The sequence below is a fragment of the Centroberyx gerrardi genome, chromosome 18 (genome assembly GCF_048128805.1).
Source record: "Centroberyx gerrardi isolate f3 chromosome 18, fCenGer3.hap1.cur.20231027, whole genome shotgun sequence".
Lineage (NCBI taxonomy): Eukaryota > Metazoa > Chordata > Actinopteri > Beryciformes > Berycidae > Centroberyx > Centroberyx gerrardi.
The window spans coordinates 3,228,047-3,252,280 of NC_136014.1; the positions used below are offsets into that span (position 1 = coordinate 3,228,047).

Sequence of the window (24,234 nt, forward strand, 5' to 3'; positions counted from 1 at the left end):
CTGTAACGAGTTCCAAATTGAGATTAATGAGGAATTGATTCTGCAATCCTAAACCTCTCTCTCAAACCCTATTCCCTGTACACTCCTGACTTCAGAGAGGATTATGGGGGAATCACCCGAGCAACTTTCTCTAAAGTAACTGTCAATAACGTTTCTTAAGCCTAAAAGTACTTTTGCGTTGCAGCGTGTCGGAATCTCTAAGGTGCTCTGAATGCAGATGAAAACTAAGACCGATTCCAGCCGTAAAGATACTGATTGTGAGGTTCGATGAGATGGGGTTGCATTGATATTCTGTCTTAATCCTCCAGTAACCCCTTTTTGGTCATTTGATAGATGCATCTAAATTTGGCAGCTCTGAAACAACAACTCCCAGAATTGTACGCATGTTAGTAATGGTGTTTGATATTTTGTTCAGCCAATGAGAAATGTTCAGCCACCGAAACGCATTGTTTTAATCTTCGAATCTGTGTTTTTGTTTCAGATTGTAGCAGCCCTTCAGCAGTGTATTCATTACAGCGAGTCCTGTGAACGTTTCACCAATGAGACAACTGATCTGACCCAGTCAGTGGAGCAACAGAACTCATGTAAGTAAAACAGCCCATAAAACACATGATTTCTTTTACAGGTTCAAGGATTGTCCAAGACATGCTGAGCTAATGCCAATCTTCACTTCAACAGTCTGACTCTCCAGCACATTTGCAGTAACCCTGATTTAATGTGTGCTGTGAAATAAACCAAACAAATGATATGTACAGGCTGAACCGCTCTGAAGGCCTAATGACAAAGTAATGCTTCATTAAAAGTCTGTGGGTGCTAAATGTATTTGCACCTTGACTTTGCTGTCGTCATTTATCCAGTCGACTTCATGCCCACATACTGTTCCTGCTGTTATCAGGACGGAGATGGAGAGAGAGGGGTGGAGAGGAAAGAGTGATGGAAAGAGTGAATAAATAGATGTTTGGAATAAATAGAAGAAGAACTGGGTAGCTAGCATGAACAGCGATAGCCACCATGGCTGAACAGACAAAGAGAAGCCACCTACAGAAACTCAAACTTCATCAACAGAAATGACCATATAGACTAGTTAGGCAATTTTTTTTATGTGCGGCCCGCTTGACTTGTTGAATTTTTCCATCTGCCTTTCACTCCTTCTATCTGCCATTGCCAGAAACTCTGAAAGCTTTAGCTTCGCACTAAAAGAACAGCGCCCTCTTCCTGTTTCGTGCCATAAAGCAATTCAGCAGATTTCCCGCCAAATCCGACCAGGTGGCACACAATGTAAAAAGCTGTCAATCCTCTCAGGGAAGGTCTTGTTTGTTTACTGTAATCATACTAATGTCTCAAAATTAATGTGCTAATGATTTATTGATGTTAAAATGCTACACGTAGCACCTTTTAACAGTGAATTCAATAAAATTGAGAGTGGTAAAAAGAGGGAAAGAAGGAGGTGTAGGTGAATGTCAGCACTTTTTTTTGTTGTGCTTTATCTCCTGTAAGCCAGCTGGCTCCTAGAGACTGAACATCTTGACCTTGTCGCGGATAAGCGGAGATACGCACACTCCCCGCCACTGATACGCTCCTCAGAAAAGAACAAGGGCTCTCTTTGCTATTCTGCGGTCTCAACAAGCTACATTTTACTTCATCCACCTTCAATAGCCGCGCTGGCTTTGACGAGTACACGCGCACAAGGACGCTCGTCTTTGTACAAGTGGACCCGGCTTTACATAAGCAGACGCTTTTAGTGCGGCCGCAACTCACCGCCTCTACTCGTGTTGTTCCTTTCACTGTACCTCCTCCTCCGCTGTATACCCACTTGTCAGCCGACCGTCGACGGATGAATGCCCGCAAGTCTAACACAACGTCTCTCTCCCTCGCCTCACTTGCTTCCTCTTTTACTTCACTTTATTGACTTGGCATGTCAATCTTTTCCTCTTACATTGGTCATTCATTCACTTTTTACACTCCATCCCACTCTCTCCAATCTTGTTCAATGTCATTGTACCAAAGGAATGAAGAAAGTGCACCCAAAAAGCTTCTGTTTTTAATAATAAACCTTTGGCAATTGCTCTTTATGGATAGCTGAGTTTTACTGATTTTTACTCCTTTGGTTCTTTTTGATTCATGCACCTTGGACGAATTGCGAGGTTGCGATGGATTTTTTCTGCCCTTTTGTCAGTCTCATTGCATAACAGTTCAAAAGTGGCTTTGTATATCCAGAAATGTTGTACGTGTTGATTCTCCAATGTACAAGGCATCCATCATGGTTGAATGGCCATTAGTTGGTACATTAGAATATTGACCAGTTCTTTGTTTTCATCTTCACAAGAAAGCTTGAAATATGACCAACACTAGTTGACACTGAAGAACAACAAAAACTTGTCCAATCAATACTTGAAAGACTCTTTTCCATTTTTCTTGTGGATTTTTTTCTGACATTCAGGAAGCGATTTATTCACTTCAACCCAGCTGATGGAAACGCACCTAATTTGCCTTTTATTGTTTGCGGCACGACTTTGACAAATTCACTTGACATTTGGATAGAACCATAGCTATTTCTTCTATCTTCCTCCTACTGTTTTCCTCTGTGCCTTCCCCTCCAACATCTGCTGACAGCAGGAACAATATGTGGGCGTAAAGAAAACTGGACACACGATAACAGCATAAAGATAAAAAGATAAAAAGTCTAGATTTTTCCTGGACTTTTTCATTTCCTCTCTGTTAAAGTTTTGTTTTTGTAAATGCAAAAGGAATAAGTTTGTTTGATAGTTGTACTAAATTCTGAGTAAAGGGAGATAAAGGTTGATAGTACTATGATGCGATGTTGAAGTTGTTGTGTTGCTTCTGTGCATGTTGCAGGCTCAGTCCAGAGGAGTGTGTACACAGGGAAAGAGCTGGAATATGCCTTCTTTGTTCACTCACTGTGTGTCCTGGGGAAAGTCCTCATCTACACCAATGGGAGAAAGCTCTTCCCCATCAAAGTCAGGAAGCGCAAAGGTGCGGTGCTGGATTTTTTTCCTCTATATAGTTGTAAACACCTGTACTTTGATAATTACACTCAGTTTCAGTGAGTTCACTCTGAGCTGATAATGTCATGAATTGCCTGATAATGTAATAACATCACCTTATTACATTACCTGGCAATTATTACTTTCCTAAGCCTTTCCTTTTTAACTAATGTAATAATGACTAATGATGTAATGTCTTGTAAGGCCATACAAATTTAAATTTAATTAGGTGTTAAACAGATTCCTGTTTAACACAAAAAATACGACTCGTCATCAATCTCTATTGCACATTTTAAAGCACCAGGCAAGTTTTTGCTCTTTGAATATTATCAGAACATGCAATGGTGATGAAAAGTCATAAATGAAACACGTGGAGAAGTATATCTTCCTTTTGCCGTTCTTTATTGTAGCCACTTTTTGTCATGTAAAATATTGATGTCTGCTTGTTTCAAACACGTTGCATTCCAAGTGCTGAATCAGGGGACAATGATAAAGCAACTGATACACTTAAACCTGCAATAAGCGATATCAGACCTTATAACCAATCCTGAAACTAACGTGCTATGTGGAGATTTCATTGAGACATAATGATATAAACCAATATCCACACAGCAGCAGCTGTGTTGTTGTTTTCACCTCTTTTCTAAAGCTTGTTGTCAAATTCCGCTCCGGAACGAAGCTCCTCCCGCGCCATTCAGTAGCTTTTCATTTTTTTTTAAACTGGCTTGTCTCCCTCGCTGTTTCCCATTCCTGAAAAAAAATTGTAATGGCGGAATTGATGAAGTGAGCGAGTAAACTTCCTAAACTAGTAAACTTGCTAACTATCTCTTCACTTATCATTGTGGGACATGTAACCTTCAGCGGGTGTGAGACTGGTAACCGGCGACACTTCTCTGTAGGTACATTTAGCTTAGCTATTAGCCTTTATGCGCGGTGCTTTGCTAGGATTGTCCTTAGCAGGCCTCTGTAGTGCAGTGGCTTTGCTGTGCTTTATTTGCAAATGGGTTGCGGTTTCTGTCGCCATATAGTGGTCAGAAAATTTCTCTTAGTGCAGCTTTAAGTTCATAAAACGGATACAAAAAATATGGCTTGTACACAGCTCCAAACCTCAGTGCTGCAAGAAAATATTTGTCCACTTTGGGTAGAGGACTGGTTTAATATGTTTTCTACTTCACATGTGTACAATTCCATCTATCGCCAAACGATCAGTCTGATAAAATATATATCCCAAGCATCTCACCTCTCCAACACACACACACACACTCTCATTGAAGCATACAAACATGCAACACAATCTCTGCCACTTGCATAGTACTCACTCACTCTGTCTCTCACGCACTCTCTCGTAATCATGCGCACACACACCCACACACACACACACACACACACACACACACACACACACACACACTGCATCCCCCGTCGGTTTCTTCGTCTGGTTGTCTGGTTGCCAGAAGTGATTACCCTCTTGCATCATATCTGTCATGTCATTCTACTGCTCCTGGTCATTGATTGACAGGCAGCGAATGGAAACATGCTCAAGAGCATTTGATCAGTCCAATCGCATACATCATATTGAACGTTGTTGAGCTACGTCCAATCAAGGAATGGAATGTCCACCGACTGAGCGTTTAGTGAGACAGAACGTCATAACGTATTACACAATTATATGGGCTGTAACATAATTTTTACTGATAAAGTCATAATTGCTATAGTGTGATGTTAGATTATGTGGTAATTTATTACATTAACAGGTTTTACTACATATTTGACCAGTTGGGGAGCTGCCCTGGATGCTACAGGTTGAACGTAGTGCACACTTTAAAGTGGGCCCTATCTAATCAAAGCTGTTAACATGATACAGCTGTTGGTGCTCTGTTCTGATCTTCTTTATTATTCAATTTATTTTTCTATAATGATGACAAAGTGTATTTTATTGCCCTGCGCAAATGTTTTGTTCCTATTCATCCCTCCCTCAGTTATTTTACAATAAATTAATTCCTTCAAACGTTACAGCAGATAAACTCACGTAGGAGTGAGTTGGATCAGCGTACACATGGGCAAAATTCAAAGCAGTTCCCATCCCCATCCCTTTGTTTGAATGTAGTCATTAACTATCCTTTCCACTACAGACTTATGACCACTCCTTCCAGTACGGTGCAATGATGTCCCACCCTCCACCCCAGTTTAATGACTCCTTTGATAAAGTTGTGTAATGGCTGGAATGCTATGTGGACAGACTAATTTTCTACTGCTGTCCCTCCTTAACTATTATTATTATATTATTTACCCATAAGTCGCCCTCCTATCAGTCTGTGTCTCTCAGACTGCGTCAGTCTGACAACAGTCAATTTACTGAAGTTAGAATGATAGCGCTGATAAGCTTCATGCTTTGGGGATGCAGGCCTGTTGATGAGCAACTCAAGGCCCACTCCCACATTCACATCCAGCCCCTGCTCGTCTTAAAGCCAGACCCCCGATCAGTTTCTCACCCCCATGCCAGCATCTGAACCAGTTTCAACTATTGTTTTGGGATTGTTGTGATTGGACTATTGTCCAGTACCAACATATTTGAGGAAGAAGTTTATGTCTCTCATTTAAAACTACATTTCTGTGCAAAGAATAAAGCGGACACTGGAGCTTGTCTGTCTTATAATCTGAAAAAGTCTTAAATGCAGGGTTCCCATTGGTCATGGAATTTCTCAAATATTATGGGATTTTGTTAGGTGTATTCCAGACAGGGAAAGTCAGGGAAATTGCTAAATTTGGGGAATATCAGTGAATTTTAATAATGGGTCACCTTACAGGAATATACCAGAGTGTATTTGACAAGTTGTTTCCCATATTTATTGCATTAGATGGAGGTTTTCAGCCATGAAATGCCATGAATTAAATTTCTACTAGCCCAGTATAGACAATGAAATATTCAAGTTTAACATGGCAGATCATGCTTTAAAATGATATACATGCATAAAAAAACATGTCTGTGTTCTTTTGTGTATTTCATATTTTGTTATTACTAGCTCAGTGTAAGTAATGTAATGTTCAAGTTTAACAAGGTACATCATTCTTTAGAATTATACACTGTACATATAAAAATGTATGACAAAATTAAAGTATACAACTAACTTAACAGTTATAGTGCAAGTATTGTATATACTTGCAAGTATGCAAATATTAGCCAATTTTAAACCACACTAGGTACTGAAACTCACACTGGAAATGAATCTGAGCATAAATTAAGCACCAAAATTACCTTTGTCTCTACTACTACCAAAACATAAGTATGAAAGTATGAGTCCCTCCCTAAATCTGTCTGTATTTGTCCCACACTGAGTAACCATACTGATTTCCTCATTCATCATCTTTCCTGTCTGTGTTTCAGATCCAGTCAGCCTGACAGACCTGGTCGTCACCCTGATTAACATCATGTACCAACACCCTAAGCCCCCACATAGTGACACCTCACACATAGGTGGGGCTACACACACACACACACACACACACACACACATGTACGTACACACCTTTTGCCCAGCCTCTCATTAGCGTGATAAATTAACTCAGAGCAGTTTTGAGTCTCAAGACAACCACTTTTTATGTAGGATCTTTTTAGTGTCATTGCACTTACGCACATACTGTTATCTACATCGGTGAGTTTCAGCTTCCACCCTTAAATGGCTTGTGTCCAGGCTTTTTCTCTCTGGAGGCAGCGAGGGCGCGATAGAGTGAGAGAACACATTGACCCTCCCTCTGAGGCGTAACAACATTCCTCAGACCATATCTTTTATCTCTTAACCTTGTACCAAGTCAGGCAGTGCCATGGCAGCCTCCCGGAGGACCTTGCTTTATTGCCCCATTCATTCTCATGAAAAATATCACATCACTTTGCTGCCAGTGATCAATAGTGTCCCTTACCTTGACTGTCTCAGAGGACTTCCTTTGTCTGGGTGTTACAAGGAAGTTATGCTGAGCAAGTAAGAGAGTCATATTAATCTTTTACCTGCGGCCTGACGAAGAGACCAATGTAGCACTGAGGAGAGAGGATTCTGAACAGCATCCTGATACCCCAGAATGAACTCTTGTGTGTGTCTGTGTGGACTTTACCAATGTTCTAATAACAATTCTGTAACTTCAGAATTATCTACTTCTTCCTCTGTCTTTCACAAACAGAGGAAAGTGTGATTTTAATGATCTAATGCGCAGCACCATAGCACACCATCCAGTGATAATGCATGTCTCCAAAATGTGTTTAGAATTATGAGAATGAGATAGTGGCAATTGCAGATTGTTTCCAAGGCCTGCTTTAGGTTTGGGTTGTGCATAGTTTTACCTCTATTCTCCACAGACACCTGCATTAACCTGAGTGACTGGATTGTTAAATTGCATCGAGCAAAAATGCATCAAATCCAGGTCTAAAAGCACCCAAGATGCATTAAAGATCCGATCACGCAAACTTCCAGAGACTGTCAGAGGTGCATTTGGCCACATTAACAACAATGTGTAAATGTATTCCAAATTGTGTTAAATCTCCAATCCTCATATAGTAACTATGTCAGTGGAAATAAACTTGAATGCACATCCCACACAAATCAGGCTAAAACAAGCATCAGGCAGCTCAGATAGTAACATCCTCTTCAAAAATGGTTTATCAGGATATTTAGAGATGAGGAACAAGCAAGATGGGGCGTTTACTGTCAAATTTGGAATGATATAGATATTACGAGAGGAACCGACATGCATAACAATCTGATTTCAATGTGTATAGGCCTACTCTAGACTAATTTTATGCCAAGTGGAATCCAGCTAAATCATACGTAGACACAATCCAGACACAGATTGCATGTTAATGCATGTGTAAAGGGGGTCACAGTGTATAATGTTTGTTTGTCCAGACTCCCTGTCGCCCAGCGGTCTGGTGATGGAGGTGCTGTGGATGCTGTGTGAGAGGACAGAGAGTGCTGCCGAGTGTCTCTACCAGACCCCCGTCATAGAGACACTAGTGGCTCCTGTTATAGCTCTGCTCAATGGACAGCAGGTCAATACACACACACACACACACACACACACACACACACACACACACACACACACACACACACACACACACACACACACACATGTTTGTATTATTGTATTTGTGAGCAGGGTTTGCCAATATATACCACCGATATAAAAGAGGTTCTTCCCTGACCTCAGGTATAATAAAATCGTCTGGAAAACCTTCAACGACTTTTTTTTACTTTATCCTAATAATCTTAACTCTACACGCAAATCCTAACCCTAAACTAACTTTAGCCTTAACTCTCACCCTAACCTAAACCTAATTTGAACCTTAATTCTAAATCCTAATCCTAAACTAACCCCTTACAGAAGTGAGGACCGGCAAAATGTCCTCACTTTGGAGGATTTTCCTCATCTTCCTATCCTTGGGAGGACATTTGTTCCTCATAACTATAGAAGTTCAGGAACAAACACATACACGCACACACATACGCGGTGCCAAAGCCATCAACTTCCGATAGTGACATTAAAGAATTGTTTGCTACTATTAGGTAGGAGATAAACGAGAGCAGCTATCATCCTTAAAACCCCATGTCTCAGCTCGGCACTTTTATGCCATTGGTCAGCCCTTTGTAAACTCTTTCAAATCGTCAGACCAGCACTTATGAAAACATAATAGTTTTTCTTGGTACCATTGCTGTCAAAGTTGATGATATAATTTCCATTCTCAATACCCGTTCATCCCTCTTAATCACTTTCGGCGTTCATTCCGCTCTGTTCCTGAAGCACTTTCAATTTTGTGTGTGTTTCTCTCTCTACGGTTCACAGGCCAAATTAAAGTCTCCCGGAGCGACGTTGACTCTCATCGCCGACGCTCTGGCTCGCATCGCAAACACCGACAGAGGCTTAGCCCTCTTCTTGTACGAGAAAAATCTGGTTCTAGCCCACGGTGAGAGGTAAGTTGGTTGGTGTGTGTGTGTGTGTGTGAGCGTAAATTGATTGGATTCGTAGTGTTTTCGTTTCGTATTTTTGATGATTATGAATATATTACATTTGCCTGACTCGGCTAGAAGGCCGTTTCTCCAGCGTAGGCTTTAATTTGCATAGCAAATCCTCCTCATTCTGCACATAAGGCAGATTAGAACCAGGATATCATCGGTTTGTCAATCATGGGGATTATATCTTTGATTCACTCATCCACAAGTGTAGCCTTCAGTCAAGTCCCATTATAGCACTGTAGAATGATTTGCCTCCAAAGAAGTCTGTCCATTCTGAAACAACAGACTGATGTAGCGATGCAGCAATACTGCTTTTTCACATGCTGATACCTCTTGTGAGTACTGAACTTCATGTATCGACCATTATAGTGTGCCATTCATTTTTGTATGCATGCTACTTCTATCTATACATGTTCTGATAATGAGAGCAGATGAATCTCATGGAATTTAGAGGTTGTATTCCAGACAGGCAAAGTCTGGGAATTTGATCAATTCTGTGGGAAGTCAGGGAATATCAGGGAATTTTACAAGTGGGTCACTTTAAAGGAATATACCAGAATGTATTTGACAATTTTTGGACAGTTCAGTTAATTAGATGGCAGTTTTCAGCCCAACGGTAGTGGAAACCAGACTGGAAACCAGGAGGGAAGAACATTTTTAGGTCATGGAAGCGCTCCAGCTTAGTTATGGAAAAGTCATGAAATTTTACATCAGGGCCACGGTGGGAACCTTGATGCACATGCGCTTTGCACATTGTCATTTTTCCATCTGGAGCTTTTGATAAGGTGAATAGCTAGTATTGTACATATGAAAATCTATGAATGTTGTCAACTACTCTCTCTCTGTTTGTTTTTTCTCGTCTCCAGTACCTCTGCTGCCCATGTCATTGTACAGTTCACCCAGAGGCTGCTGGATAGGGAGCTCCCATCACTGAGTGAATCAGAGTTGTCCCATACATTATGTGGGGCCTTCATCTTTGTCTGCAGGCAGATATACAACACCTGTGAGGGTTTACAGGTCCTCCGACCCTACGGCCTGCACAACGCTGTAGCCGCCGCCTGGAAAAAGGTGCCTGCACTTGTCAACATGAATGAATTTCTGAATATAACACTAATAAGGCTGGGGACACACTTCATGACTTGCATGCAGATTATTTTCCTCTTGCATCGTACAGGCGCATGCACTTGACAACCAGTTGGTTTTGCGGAACATACACTTGACGACCAGTTGGGTTTAGGGAACACGCACTTGACGACCAGTTGGGTTTAGGGAACACGCACTTGACGACCAGTTGGATTTAGGGAACACGCACTTGACGACCAGTTGGGTTTAGGGAACACGCACTTGACGACCAGTTGGGTTTAGGGAACACGCACTTGACGACCAGTTGGATTTAGGGAACACACACTTGACGACCAGTTGGATTTAGGGAACACACACTTGACGACCAGTTGGATGTAGGGAACACACACTTGAGGACCAGTTGGGTTTAGGGAACACGCACTTGAGGACCAGTTGGATTTAGGGAACACACACTTGACGACCAGTTGGATGTAGGGAACACACACTTGAGGACCAGTTGGGTTTAGGGAACACGCACTTGATGACCAGTTGGATTTAGGGAACACACACTTGACCAGCTGGATTTAGGGAACGCACACATGGAGTTGAAGTGTTTTTCCTTCCACACTTCACACGCGCTCAACTCTTATTGGCTATCGCCAGGCTCCATTCAGATTTGAGTGGTTGACCAGCTCACACTGCAGGAGGACGTCAACACTCGCACAGATTCAAGTGGTAGAAATCAAACATGTCTGAAATAATGGTGATGCTCTGGACTGGATCAGGAGGAAAGAGATTAAAGTCCTGAGCCCTCACACACTCACTCATCTGTACAACCCACCCAAACTGACTCTTCAATCCTGAAAATCAGTCCTGATGCCAAACCGTGGCTATAATTGGCATCAAAGTCATGTAGTGTCTCCCCAGCCTTATGTGAGCAACAGACTGGAAAAGATCTTGATGGGTTTTTGAGGGGCAGTTTCAGATTTAATAAAAACATTGGTTAACATAAGGGGGAATTAGTTCCCATTGTTTCTGATATTGTATTCAGGATTCTTTTACACACACTTAAAGGGGATCTGCCTGGTTGACTCAAAACAGCTTATACAACAAAAATGATGCACATACTAAAACAAAGCCTTACTTAAAAGAACAGAAAACAATTTACTTTTATAATATTGCTATTGCTGTAAAATGGAATATGCTGTTTTATAGGCAGGGATACGCAGGAAATCAATACACTTTGTTGGAGAACAAAGGTTGACAAATCCGCCCATAAAAAAGCATTGGTTGATAAACTTTATATCTGAATACTTTTTTTCCAGAATATCTAATGGAGGAGCGTCCATATCCTAAGCCTGTGATTGGTTTCACTGGCAAGAATACTCAGTGTCACATCTCATTAGTTTGATGAATGCAGTGTTTCTTCCACATTCATTCAGCAATGGTGGAGCGTCACAGCAAGGAAACTACCACCACTGCTGGCGAACATAGGAAATTGACAAACCATTCACTCAGTGTTTTTAATAGTGCTCTTATCATAATGAAGTGTCTAAATAAGAATACTTTCAGTGATACAGCCTGTACTAGAAACAAAACTGGAACCAAAACAGAGACGGATCTGGAACCAAAACCAAAAATAACTCCCAACCACTACTGCTACAACACAATTACAGAGGGATCACTGGAATGACTAGCTAGAGATACTGACAAGTGATACTGCTTCCACTAGTAAGGAGACATTATCCAAGTCTCAAAGTTAGAGTTCTGTTGGACTGTAAAGCCACATAGCAAACCCCAACTTACTACTTACTATTTCCAGAACATCCTTGTCAAAAATTAACTACTCACTTGACTGGCACATTGACACATGGTGTCAATGTGCCAGTGTGAAGTAATTTCCCCTCTCACTTCCTCAACATCTGACCATACCCAATCTGTGTTAAAGATTAATTAGATGCCGTGATTGCTCATTTTTTGGCCTGCACGTACTGTATTGTCATGCAGGTATGATGAGGCAGTGATGATGTCCCACTTCCAAGTCCACAAGTCTTTTTTTACATAACCTTGTTTCATATATTATAGCTGACTACACCCTACTATTAACCTCTATCACCCAACTATAAACATATACACTCACCGAGCACTTTATTAGGAACACGGTGTTCCTAATAAAGTGCTCAGTACTAATACTGGGTAGGTATCAGCTAGCAAAGTGACATCCGCCTCCAGGTTGGACGTGTTGCATTCTGAGATGCTTTTCTGCTCACCACAGTTGTAAAGAGGTTATCTGAGTTACTGAAGCTTTTCTGTCAGCTCCAACCAGTCTGGCCATTCTCCTCTGACCTCTCTCATCAACAAGGTGTTTCCGTCCGCAGAACCGCGCTCACTGGATGTTTTTTGTTTTTCGCACCATTCTGTGTAAACTCTAGAGACTGCTGTGCGTGAAAATCCCAGGAGATCAGCAGTTTCAGAAATACTCAACCAGCCCGTCTGGCACCAACAGCCATGCCACAGTCAAAGTCACTGAGATCAAATTATTTCCCCATTCTGATGTTTGATGTGAACATTAACTGAAGCTGCTGACCTGTATCTGCATGATCTTATGCATTGCACTGCTGCCACATGATTGGCTGACTGGATAATTGCATGAGTAAGCAGGTGTACAGGTGTTCCTAATAAAGTGCTCGGTGAGTGTATCAACCTATTACTCATGTAAATATTAACTAGTCAAGAAAGTTAAGTTAAAGGTTTGATTGATTTCGATTAATTGTTGTGACCACTGACTGTCCCTAACTAGTCAGAAAGTGCTAAATGATTCATTATTCAGAACAATATGTTTTGAATAATGAAGATAACATGCATCTGCTACAGTGGCTTTGATGGGCTTTCATTTAGTTTATTGAAGATGCACCAAGCACTAACGTATCAATGTCTCAACCCCTTATTTGGGGACGCATATTACCTGATTTCTGTGATTTATTACACGCCTACATTGCTATGTTTTTGCTTTTTTTAATTTTAAGCATCATCAAGACAAACATAACAATTGCAGACCAGCAGCATACAACAATGTATAAAGTGAGAGTCCAATCAAAATCACATAAAAGAAAGAGCAAGGTTAAAACAACGTGTGAAATTAAAATACAAAAGGCTCATGGGTAAAACTTATTTTAATCTTCAAATATGCTGCACAGGATATGAGCCACCCAGACCTCTGAGGTCATCTGGGACCGGTCTGTTAGTTGTTCCCAGGGTGAAAACTAAATCAGGTGAAGCTGCTTTTAGTAATTATGCTCCCAATTACTGGAATAAACTTCCAGAAGCACTGAGATGTGCTCCCACTGTCAGCTCTTTTAAAAGTCGGCTCAAAACATTCCTTTTCTCTGTGGCCTTCTGCTAAATCATCTGTATGTAGATGTAACAGGTGTTATCTTTATTTATTTATTTTATTTCTTTTATTTATATTTTACCTATTTTATACAAAGTTATTCATCAATTGGCGTCATGAACAGGATCCCAACAGGAGTCTAGAGGAACTCTGGTGAGTAGTTTCTCCGCTCTGATGGGATCCTCAAACCTGTGTTGAGAATTGAAGGTTTTCTTGAAGTTTATAATTGTAATTGTTTAGATGATCTGTGTATTGTTCTAAAGGAACATTTACAAGTCCTATAGGGGCTGTGGGGCCTGCCTATAGGGTGGGGTAAGACCACTGGAAAGACTCTAGGCTCCTTTGAAGAATCCTTCAAGATCTCATCTAAATTGATTTCCTTTTGAGAGGAAAAATTGAGGGAGTCACTCTCAGAGAAGTTATACTGGCTGACCAGAGGTGTCACCAGTGTGAGAGTGACTGCTCAATATCTTTCTTTCTTACGTTTTTAATGTCATTTTATGTATTTTTTCTGTTTTATGTGAAGTACATTGTATTTGCCTTGTGTATGAAATGTGCTATATAAATAAAGTTTGCCTTGCCTTGCCTTGCCTTTGCACATACTCATTGTCAATGCCTTTATGTTGAGTGATGAAAACGAATACCTTGACTAATGCCTTTTTCTTCCCTGTTTCTAGACCAGTTCCTTATCAGAGAGGGTTCCAACTCCAGTACCTGGAGCCAGTGCTGAAACATCCCATCAGGAACTGCAGAGCATGTGAGGTTCTACACGCCCACACACACAGACACTCACACATACACAATTTAAATGCTTTATCTGAATCCATGAAATTAAATTAGAATGTGCCTGCAATTCAGGTATTACGGAGGCTCAACATTGACATTTAAGAATACAAAAAGTCTTGTTTCCACCCCATGGCCCTGTGACCTATAACTGCAGAGATAGAATTGTCAAAACAGAATTTTGGTAATTGTTTGGTGGCCCTTTTTGGATATGCAGTATACAGGTGTAAGCCTCCAGCAGTAAGTATGTTAACATGTCTCTCTCAGCCCTGTGTTATTTTGTCTCTTTCTGTTTCATACCAACTCTCCTCTCCTCTCTGATGTGTATTCTAATCCAGTGCGGTTGGGAGTTGTCCCTGCAATCACACTGCTGATCTGTGATCTGTGACCACTGTCAGAAACCGCTAGTTCATACTGAGTTTTTTTTCCATATCTGTTTCACTGCAGTCCAGCACACAGGTCATTTTAGTCCAGCCACACCCAAAGCCTGTGTTCATATACCAGTTAAGACTTTATTAAGGATAGGCTGTTTATTATATGCACCTTCAAGCTGCACCAGTTAAGATTTTTGTGTATATATATACGCCTGTCTTATCAGCCTAAATCACAAGGTGAGGCTGCAATAGTGAAGAGTGCCCCCCCCCCCCTAAATGAGATGCCCTAGATTCACCCTATTTGCGAGGCGGTAGTTGCTATGAATGGCATCAATATCTCTAGGTGCATATGTAAATGTATCCAGATTATTGTGAATGGGATTTGGCCTTACGTATGCCAGCTCATGAACAGAATGCTCGAGTATCACGAATATTAACGCTAGAAAGGCCAAAGGATTTGCGGGGTCCAAGAGAAGGCCAACAAGCTGTCAATTAAAGGTATAAATGCAGTTGTAATTGCTATTTCTTGGTTTGATTTTGAAAATCTTACAACAGTGGTGTGACCGGAAATTGTGTCTAGGAAATATCATGTAACGAAACGAAACAGGACGGACAAACCCAGTCTTTATTGGTCACATGCAACCATCTACAACACATGCACACGGCGGCTGGCACACACACACACATGCATTTTTAATGGCGCTGTGACGCTCTCCCAGGACCTTCTTGCTGTGAGGCAACAGCGCTACCACTGTGCCACCGTGCCACTGCACTGCATGTAGGGACATTTTCAAAGCGAAGATATTTCAGTTCCAAAACCAGACGTCAGTTGAACTTGGTTTGACCCCTCTAGTGTTAAGGGAATATTAACCTGCATGTAAATATTGCAACTGTTAATAAGTTAAAAAGATGAGTCAACCTGCTGGCAGGATAAATCCAATCCGCTGACATCCCGACTGGAGTGAGTGTTTGGGTCAAGCCACTTCCTGACCAACCCACGAGTTTTATTGCTATCATCTCACCGCTCTCATGTCTCTGCCAAAATGATCATACTGTGGTGTTACCTCACATTGCAATTGCACTGTGTATTCCGTATAATGGTGGTGGTGAATTGAAAAACACTGCCTTGCATTGGAAAATAGCTCCATAAGGTACAGGACTGCGACACCCTTGCCATGACAGTAGATTTGCTACAGCAGCGGAAGGTCATTTTATTATATATAAAATTATATAAAAAAGTTTCACTCCCTTCACTTTATGCACATTTTCTTGTTCTGCAAAATAAGGTCAAATTACATTCATTTGGCCCATTCTCCCCTAAACAAACAGTCTGTAGACTTTTCTGGAAAACCTGTGTCACAAATGGATGGTATTTGATTCTCATTTCTGTGGTTTCAAAGAAAAAGTAAACTATCTTCCTTCCATCACAATATGTAAAAGAACACAGGGTGCACTCTTCAGTAGGTTGTTTCTGTCAGATTTCTTCATTGACATCCTTAGTAAAATTAGAGAACAGAAAGTGCACCCTTTCTAGCCATGCATTCACACTGCAAGCAACTTGGTTGATGTGTCACTGTATTCTGACCGATTGTGGGAGGTGCGAGAGGTTCTGATTGCGTCTATGTACCAGTTTTGAACAGGCAAATCATGTATTTTTCACTGTTTTGCTGCTGCCTTTCATAACGTCACATTGTTTTGATGAGTTTCTAGCTAGCAAGCTCTAATTAGGAAGCATTAATCGGAGATAAACAGCACTTACCATCGACCTCAACAATGGATGCAACTATTCTCCAAACATTGTTTTTGAGACATTTATCAAGCTTTTTCACAAAAATGGCTGACGTACTTAGCAGGGTATAGATCGGTTCTCACCATTGCCAGCAATGTTAAGAAGCCAACTTTCTGTCACCTCCAACTCTGTCTGTGATCACTTACTTTGTGTTTCAGTATAGCTTATAACACAATACAATGGCAATGGTGAGAACCGATTTATACCCTGCAACGTACATCGGCCATATTTGTGAAAAAGGTCTATTCCTGTCATCCTTCAAATAAAAGTTGTAGAGAACTGGGAAGCTTTGAATGGCTGGAATCAACTTCTCGTCCATTTCGCACTTTCGTTGTTCATGAAACGACATCACAGGGAAACAGGGAAGCGCGGTAATCCGATTCGTTGTTGGTGTCACTCAGCTCTATAGGAATGGACTTGCGATAACTTGTTGATCATGTTGCTCACAGTGTGAATGCATGGTAACTCGCTCTATTTAACACTCTCTGTCTCTCTAACTCTGGAACAGGCTTATCTGGGAGGAAACGTTGTTGGACAGCCTGCTGAACTTTGCCGTTACACCTAAAGGCCTGCTGCTGCTTCAGCAGACAGGAGCCATCAATGAGTGTGTCTCCTACATGTTCTCTCGCTTCACCAAAAAACTACAGGTAATGACACATACTGCACAGTGCTGAGCTATACAAGTTAATAGTGATGCTGTCATCCCCACTGCCACACTTCACCGCACTTAAATGTCACTTGCTGTGATAACCTTTCACTACTACAACTAAACTACAGGGACCAAAACACATGGGGACTATTAGCCGGGTTTCCATCCAAGCATTTTAATGGGAATTGGGATGTATCAAATTAAAAAAGCTGAATGTAAACAGTAGATTTCGATGAAATTTCATGTGTTACAAAAACGGATGGATGTATGGACTGGTCTGTCTCTGTCCATCCGTCTGTCTGTCCGTCAAATGTAATATCTCAGGTGATATCTCAGAAACCACTGGTCTGATTTTGATGAAACTTGGAGGGTTGATGCATTTTGGCACTTTGTGCTCATGTTTAGAAAATTGCATGGGGACACTAAAATTAAAAGTCAAAATTTCAAACTTTGAAAGGCCATAACTGCTTTACCACCGGTCCAATTTTGATAAAACTTTCTTGCAGGGGTGATGCAACTTGTAAACAGCAACCTGCCCACTAATCAATCCTTGAAAATATTTTTTTCTTTGTTTTCATGGTTGTGTTTTCTGACATGGCTTCTTTCTGTATTCAGGAAGCCTATTTGTTCGTTTCAACCAAGCAGATGGAAACTCACTCAATGTGCATTTAATTTTTTTTTTTAAATTTAAAAAATTGGCTTGACGATACTCAGTCGTTCACAGTGCAGCCACAGTTGACACCAGTTTTTGTTCCACTGTCCGGTCTATCTCCCACGGCAGTTACTGCGGTGGAGCGGGATGTTGTAGAGCGGCAAGGGTTTGGGAGACGAAGACATAATTTTAGGCTGCCCACTAGAGATTATACAGAAAAAAACTACTAAGTGTTTTTTTAGTCAAATGGCAGGTTATTTGTGTACTCGGAGTGCCATATTGAAGTTCCCATTAAAGCTATCAGAGTGAAAATCTATCATACTACCCTGGTTGCAACTAAACACTGTGACTTTTATAAAGCGCTGCACATTAGTATTGAGCCAATATAATTTCATGGTACTGTACATCACCTTTATGTAAGTCCTGGATGAATTGACTTTGGCGGTGGCTTGATTATAAGCCTTCTAAATAGAAAGACTGTGCCATGAGTTTGTCTCATTATCTTGATATACAGTAAGTCCACACTGCAGCCACAACATGATTAGGTCAAAGTCGTATCACCCTCAGCCTGACTTGCACTGTTACAGTTAATGTTAGCTGGAAATTGCTGCTTTTTGGAAAGTAAAAATGTAAATTTACAATTTGGCTGGCAGAAAAACAACACGCTAGGCCCATTATCACCTTTCTCAAAAGAATACAGGCTATAACAACCTACATCAAAAGACTGAAGGCCCAAAAAACAGCATTTAGTCTCAGCATTTACTCTTTTTGTGTAACTTTGTAGAAGTACAGTAGCTCTCATGTTCTTTGCACGGTGCCTTTACAGCTTGTTTCTTGCTCAAATGAAGCTTCTTTTTCTGCCCATCAAAAATTGTGTTTCAGTGCATGTGCGTGCGATATGTCTAAGCTTTTGTATTCAGTTCAATGTGTCATGAATCAAGACATGACTATCTCATCTCCTGTTTTTCCCCAAATAATTTTGATGAGGTTTGGCTTCTAACATTCGGTCCGGGTCACAGAAATCCAATTTGACAGAAATAATCACGGCCTCTGCATTTTGTAGACTATTACACCATTCTAGAGCTAACTTTAAAGCCTGTATTTATATGCACCCTGTTAGCCTACAATATGTCAACTCTATCCATAATTCATCCTGCTGAGAGCCTGCTAACTTATGGCTCTGGCTCCTCCTCAAGGCCACAGTAATATTTCCTGAGTACTGTTTAGTATTCACCAGTAGCCTGGAGGCCGTAACATGTTGCTTGATTTATGAATCTAAGGACCCTCTCCTTGCCTCCATATGCCTTACATAGGATTGTCCATGCATCGTATCATAGACACACACACACACACTTACTGCAAACCTGTGCTAATCCCCTGCTGGTTTAATTGAGTGCCATTGTTTACGCTCTCTTGGTAATTTGCTTCTCTGGTGCGGCATTTCACTTTCATTACAGAATGTAATTATATTTAGTCTATTTTTAGTTGTGACATTGTTTTGTAATTAGTGAAGGGCCCGTTCACTCAAAAATCAATTTGCAATTAGATTTCTCCTAACCTTTTTAAAATGTACAGTGCCATTTAGGATGCCAGCAGTGTCTTAAGTATGCTTCTCTGAATCACAAATGTCAAATGTACAGTCCTCCTTTTCAGTCAAAATAGATGTCTGTTTGTTTCCAATATAGCATGTTGTAGTTGTATGTTATAGCAGTCGTCCTCTGCCATTAATCCCTGTTGCTGTGGTTTTTGTGTGTGTGTGTGTGTGTGTGTGTGTGTGTGTGTGTGTGTGTGTGTGTGTTTTCCACAGGTGAGCCGATGTGAGAAGTTTGGATATGGGGTGATGGTGACGCAGGTGGCAGCGACTGCTCCTGGGGTGGTGGCCCTGCACAGTTCAGGTACTAACACACACACACACACACACACACACACACAGAGTTGCCAGTAGGCTTTTATAGTAAGTGTTGTCTAGTCACGGCATCCTGTCACATACACACACAGGCTTTGTTAACGTCTAGCAGATTAAGTCTTGGCAATGTACAACATCAATTATGAGTTAACAAGCTAATTAAAATATTTGCACTTTTCCCTCTGTTTATTCTGTCACTGAAACATAAATAGTCCTGCCCTACTTGATTTCAAAAATACAATAACCACAAAAAACGAGTTCTCTTACAGTGTCTATTTTGTTATTTCCAGCCAAAAGCTTGAGTCCACGATGCATCATAATTACTGTAGGACTTTCACACTTGGAAATAGGAGTTTAGGTGTTATAGACCCCCTTTCCTCCTGGCATTAATATGCATCCTGGGTGATCTGGTAGTAATTGGAGACAGCAAAAAACACATAAAATCTAGATGTAAATGAGCTCGAGATGCATTGAAGATCGGAACAGATAGTAACATCCTTGTCAATAATGGATTGTCAGGATACTGGTGGATGAAGAACAGGTGGAAAGGGGCCCAAATATAGTGACGCTCCTCTTCAAAAATCCTGCTCTCAGCCATTGGCTTGATGTTGTTGTGTTGCAGGTTTTGTCCAGGCGCTGGTGATCGAGCTGTGGTCAGCTCTGGAGTGTGGAAGGGAGGATGTCAGGGTGGTCCACCCCAAACCTACACCCATGGACCCCATCGACAGGAGCTGCCTCAAGGTACACTCTGTGTGTCAGTGTATGTGTGTGTGTGTATGTGTTTGTGATCGTGTGCAAGGGGTGAGACGATATATCGAAATTGAGTATATCGCAATAGAAAAATGTGACGTATCGTGGGGCAGAAAAATGAATCATGATATTTGCTCCATTTTATTCTGCTGTAGTAATCACAAATGAGACGGCTTGACCATCACAATTTCACAAACTCTCCATTGAAACTATATTATGAACAGGATCAAACTGGACTTGATGGGCTTGAATTTTTCACTCATTGCTCGAATTTGGAACAAGCACGGGCTCAAACAGTATTCTTGAAAAATACATTTACTTGCAATGTATCCGTAGAAAATGACTAGCAATTTTAAGCTTTAGTCGGTATACTGGTAAAAAAGCTGCGCTCCTTGGGTTCGGTTCAAGTTTGGACGGAATTTTGTCAGCGTCAGGTCAGGACAGCCTCAAATTTTCTGGGCCGAATCAATTTCTAGTGCATGTGTGATAATGCGCCGGCCTCCGACAGGAGCCCGGCTGCCTCTCTCAGTCAAACTAGCAAAGTGAATATGGATGGCCAGTGAAGTGTGAACTGTGCCTGGCCACCGGTGAATTTAAAGCCTGTGTTATCAGCGGGTCAGCTGCCAGGGTCCAGTATGGCCAGCTGAGGCCGTCACAGGCCGGCACATGGCAGCAGAGCCGCGGAGCTGAGCCTGTGCTGCAAACAGATAGAAATGTGTAGTTTAACATGAGCGTGTTGGTGACTGACAGAGACTGTATGTGCTGCGTCTTTGTGCCTTGACCTTTACAGTGCAAACTAAGTATGTAGTGCAGCCTTCATAGATTACAGCAGCTTTCTTTTTTTTTTAGCAAACATGCTCCTTGATCAATTTGCTGTTGTGCAACAAGATGCTTGGTAGCAGTTTCACCTCTGTATGTTCAGTATTTAGTATGCTACAGCCAAGATTACCTTTAAGTATGTTAATTGTTTGTTGGACAAAAAGAAGAACTCAGATACTTTACCGTCTACTAAATACTAGGGATAGGACAATATATCAAAATTCAATATATCGCGATACAAAGATGTGACGATACGTAGCGTGGGGCAGAAAAATGAATCGTGATATTAGCTCCATTTTATTCTGCTGTAGTAATCACAAATGAGACGGCTTGACCATCACAATTTCACAAACTCTTTATCCAAATTATATTATTTGCACTTTGTAATGACATTTTTAAATTGTTGTTTACATACTAGCAAGCCAGTGCAATTGCTAGAAAGATTTGTGTCTCAGAAATAAACATAATTCTGCACAGTCAGACTTTGTTGTCATTGAACTTTTATTTATTACATCGTATCGTGGTTGTATCGAATTGTGAACCACATATTGCTTATCGAATCGTACCGTGAGATAAGCATATCGTCCCATCCCTACTAAATACACAGTATAAATACAATATAGCAATCTAAATCATATTGCCAATATGCCAATGTGTTCCTTTACTTGCCCGTTATGCCATTATGAATTCGGCGTTTTTGTCGATAGAACTGTCATACATACAGCATGCATGCAATATATCGTCGCTGTTGGGTGAAAACCTTTTGATTTTGATTTACATGTTATAACTTCAATGGAAGGAATATATTCTACAAAATTCTACAATCATGAAACCCTTTCGAAACCAGTTAGATCAACTGAAAAATGCGAGGTTTCCATCCAACAACATCGATATGATGTATACTGTACATGATGGGGCACGTCCTCATACACACACATACACAGTACACATGAATCTGCTCACTGTGATGTCAGTCTTAACCTCTCTGAACGAAACACAAAAATGACCTTGTTAAATGTTTTAGTCCAGTTGTAGCTTGCCTCGACAAACAGTTTAGGCTAGAACTAGCATTTGCACAGAATTAAAGCAAATGAAGCAAGGCAAACGGAGAACTGCAAAGGCCCACATGCCCTCCAACACCTGAGCCCTTCTAGCTAAATTCATTTTTGTGGAGGGACCCATGAAAAAAAAGCACAAGCACACACAAACAGGCAATAAAATACACCTCCGCATCCACAGGTTGTGGAGGAAAAGTCTGTGATGTGACTGACTAAAACCACCAAACAGGCAGGAGTAGATGAAAGAACCGGGAAAAAAAACACAGAAAATACGAAAAAAACCCACTCATATTTTTACAGTCACAGCAATTGAAAAAGACTTTGTTGTTCCTTTTTAAGCTGTTCAATAAAATAAAAGGGTGAGTGCGCGCGTGCATCGCGTTTTCCTTTGATTCCCATGTATTTCTCTGTTATCCTTGATCCAATGATGAGAGCAGGTAGACATCTTATTGTGGCTTGATTGTTCTCCAGGCTACCGTTTTTCTCAGATGTGCAGAGGGTGTGTGTGTAGCTGTGTGTGTGTGTGTGTCAGGCGTGGATCTTATTTCAGTGTGTGAGAGTGCTCACAGAACGTCAATGGAAGTTGAGATCTAAGACTTGAAGATGATTTGAAAGCAAACCGAGAGCTTGTTTGAGTGTCCCATCCCAATGAGCCAAATAATAAGTGTTTTGTAAAGGAAAAGGTAATTGTGTGGCTACTGAAAATGGGTGGCATTCCCCTTTAAGTCCTTCTCTTTTTTTTTCCTTCATTCTTCTTCTCTCCCTGTTAATTTCACCCTTTCTCCCCCTCTTTCTGGCTTGCTCCCTGTGGCTTTCACTGCCTCTCGAACCGTTTTCTCTCTTCACTCCCTGCTTGCTTTTTTCCTATCATCCCCCCCCCAGTCTTTCCTATCCCTGGTGAACCTGCTGTCCTCTCCCCAGTCGGTGTGGGAGCTGCTCGGCCAGCAGCCTCTACCCAACAAGAGCGAATACACCCTGCGAGAGATGCCCACCTCCGTACCTGTAAGTGCACACACACACACACATACACACACACACACATATCCCAATCTATATTTTGTCTGGCTGCAGTACCATGCTCAGCCATTTGAGGGCATGTTTGTGCTTTATTTCCCCTTCGAGCACCACCCACGTTAAAGTGTTCCACCTCGCAAAGGCCTCCTCCTGATCCCTCAACACGCTCAGCATGATGTACATTTTCCACCATACACATTCTAATAAATCTCCTCTCACCATTGTGTTCCTCTTCACGGCCTCTCATTACATTCCCCAGGATTTGATCGACAGGCTGATTGCCATGAATTCAGATGCAAAGATTCATTCCCTGTTCAACTACGAGCAGTCTCACACGTTTGGCCTGAGGTGAGATTGATATTATTTTTTTTTCTTCGTGTTACTTAACATCAGCGGGGGAGCACAGAAGGGATGTGCATTAGTGAATGGCTGTAAATGCGTGCATCGAGTGCCTTACCATCTAATTAGCACCTGGTGACACACACACACACACACACACGCATGCACGCATACAACCACACACACACACACCTCAGCCTCTGGCAAATACCAGACTGACATGGCTCTTTATACTTTGATTACCCAGCATCGAAAAGCTGATGAAAGGATTCCGCTGGATGAGAGAGAAATGAGCTGAGCTGTGTGTGTGTGTGTGTGTGTGTGTGCGGTATTTCTGTATTTATGGGATAGAAAGGTGAGGAAAATCCTCCAAAATGAGCGTCTATTTTAAGGTTTGCATTTAGGTTTAGAGTTATGGTTTGAATTAGGATTAGGTTAGGGTAAAGGTTAAGGTTAATGCTGCAAAATGCAACTTTTCCACATTGAAATAACAGGATTCATCATATATTATCAGTCTGTGTCTGTCTGTGACCCTGTGTGTTCATGCCTTGCCTGAAATTGGCTTTTCAGTGATGTTGGGACGTTATGGGGCGTATACCATTTGCTGTGGGTCTGTGCCACGCTGTGTCGAATGGGCCAGC

The 24,234-nt window shown here is 41.3% G+C and overlaps 1 protein-coding gene across 1 annotated transcript in view; it reads left to right on the plus strand.

The window, feature by feature from the left end:
• tbc1d32 (TBC1 domain family, member 32) overlaps positions 1 to 24,234 on the plus strand; it is a 107,982-nt gene that overhangs the window by 7,726 nt on the left and 76,022 nt on the right. Inside the window, exons 11-22 of the mRNA XM_078289717.1 lie at positions 482 to 584; positions 2,857 to 2,994; positions 6,391 to 6,480; positions 7,901 to 8,043; positions 8,838 to 8,965; positions 9,874 to 10,075; positions 14,138 to 14,217; positions 16,915 to 17,053; positions 19,515 to 19,602; positions 20,236 to 20,354; positions 23,123 to 23,242; positions 23,514 to 23,602. Coding sequence (XP_078145843.1) covers positions 482 to 584; positions 2,857 to 2,994; positions 6,391 to 6,480; positions 7,901 to 8,043; positions 8,838 to 8,965; positions 9,874 to 10,075; positions 14,138 to 14,217; positions 16,915 to 17,053; positions 19,515 to 19,602; positions 20,236 to 20,354; positions 23,123 to 23,242; positions 23,514 to 23,602 — 1,439 coding nt within the window. The remainder of the gene's footprint in view (positions 1 to 481; positions 585 to 2,856; positions 2,995 to 6,390; positions 6,481 to 7,900; positions 8,044 to 8,837; positions 8,966 to 9,873; positions 10,076 to 14,137; positions 14,218 to 16,914; positions 17,054 to 19,514; positions 19,603 to 20,235; positions 20,355 to 23,122; positions 23,243 to 23,513; positions 23,603 to 24,234) is intronic.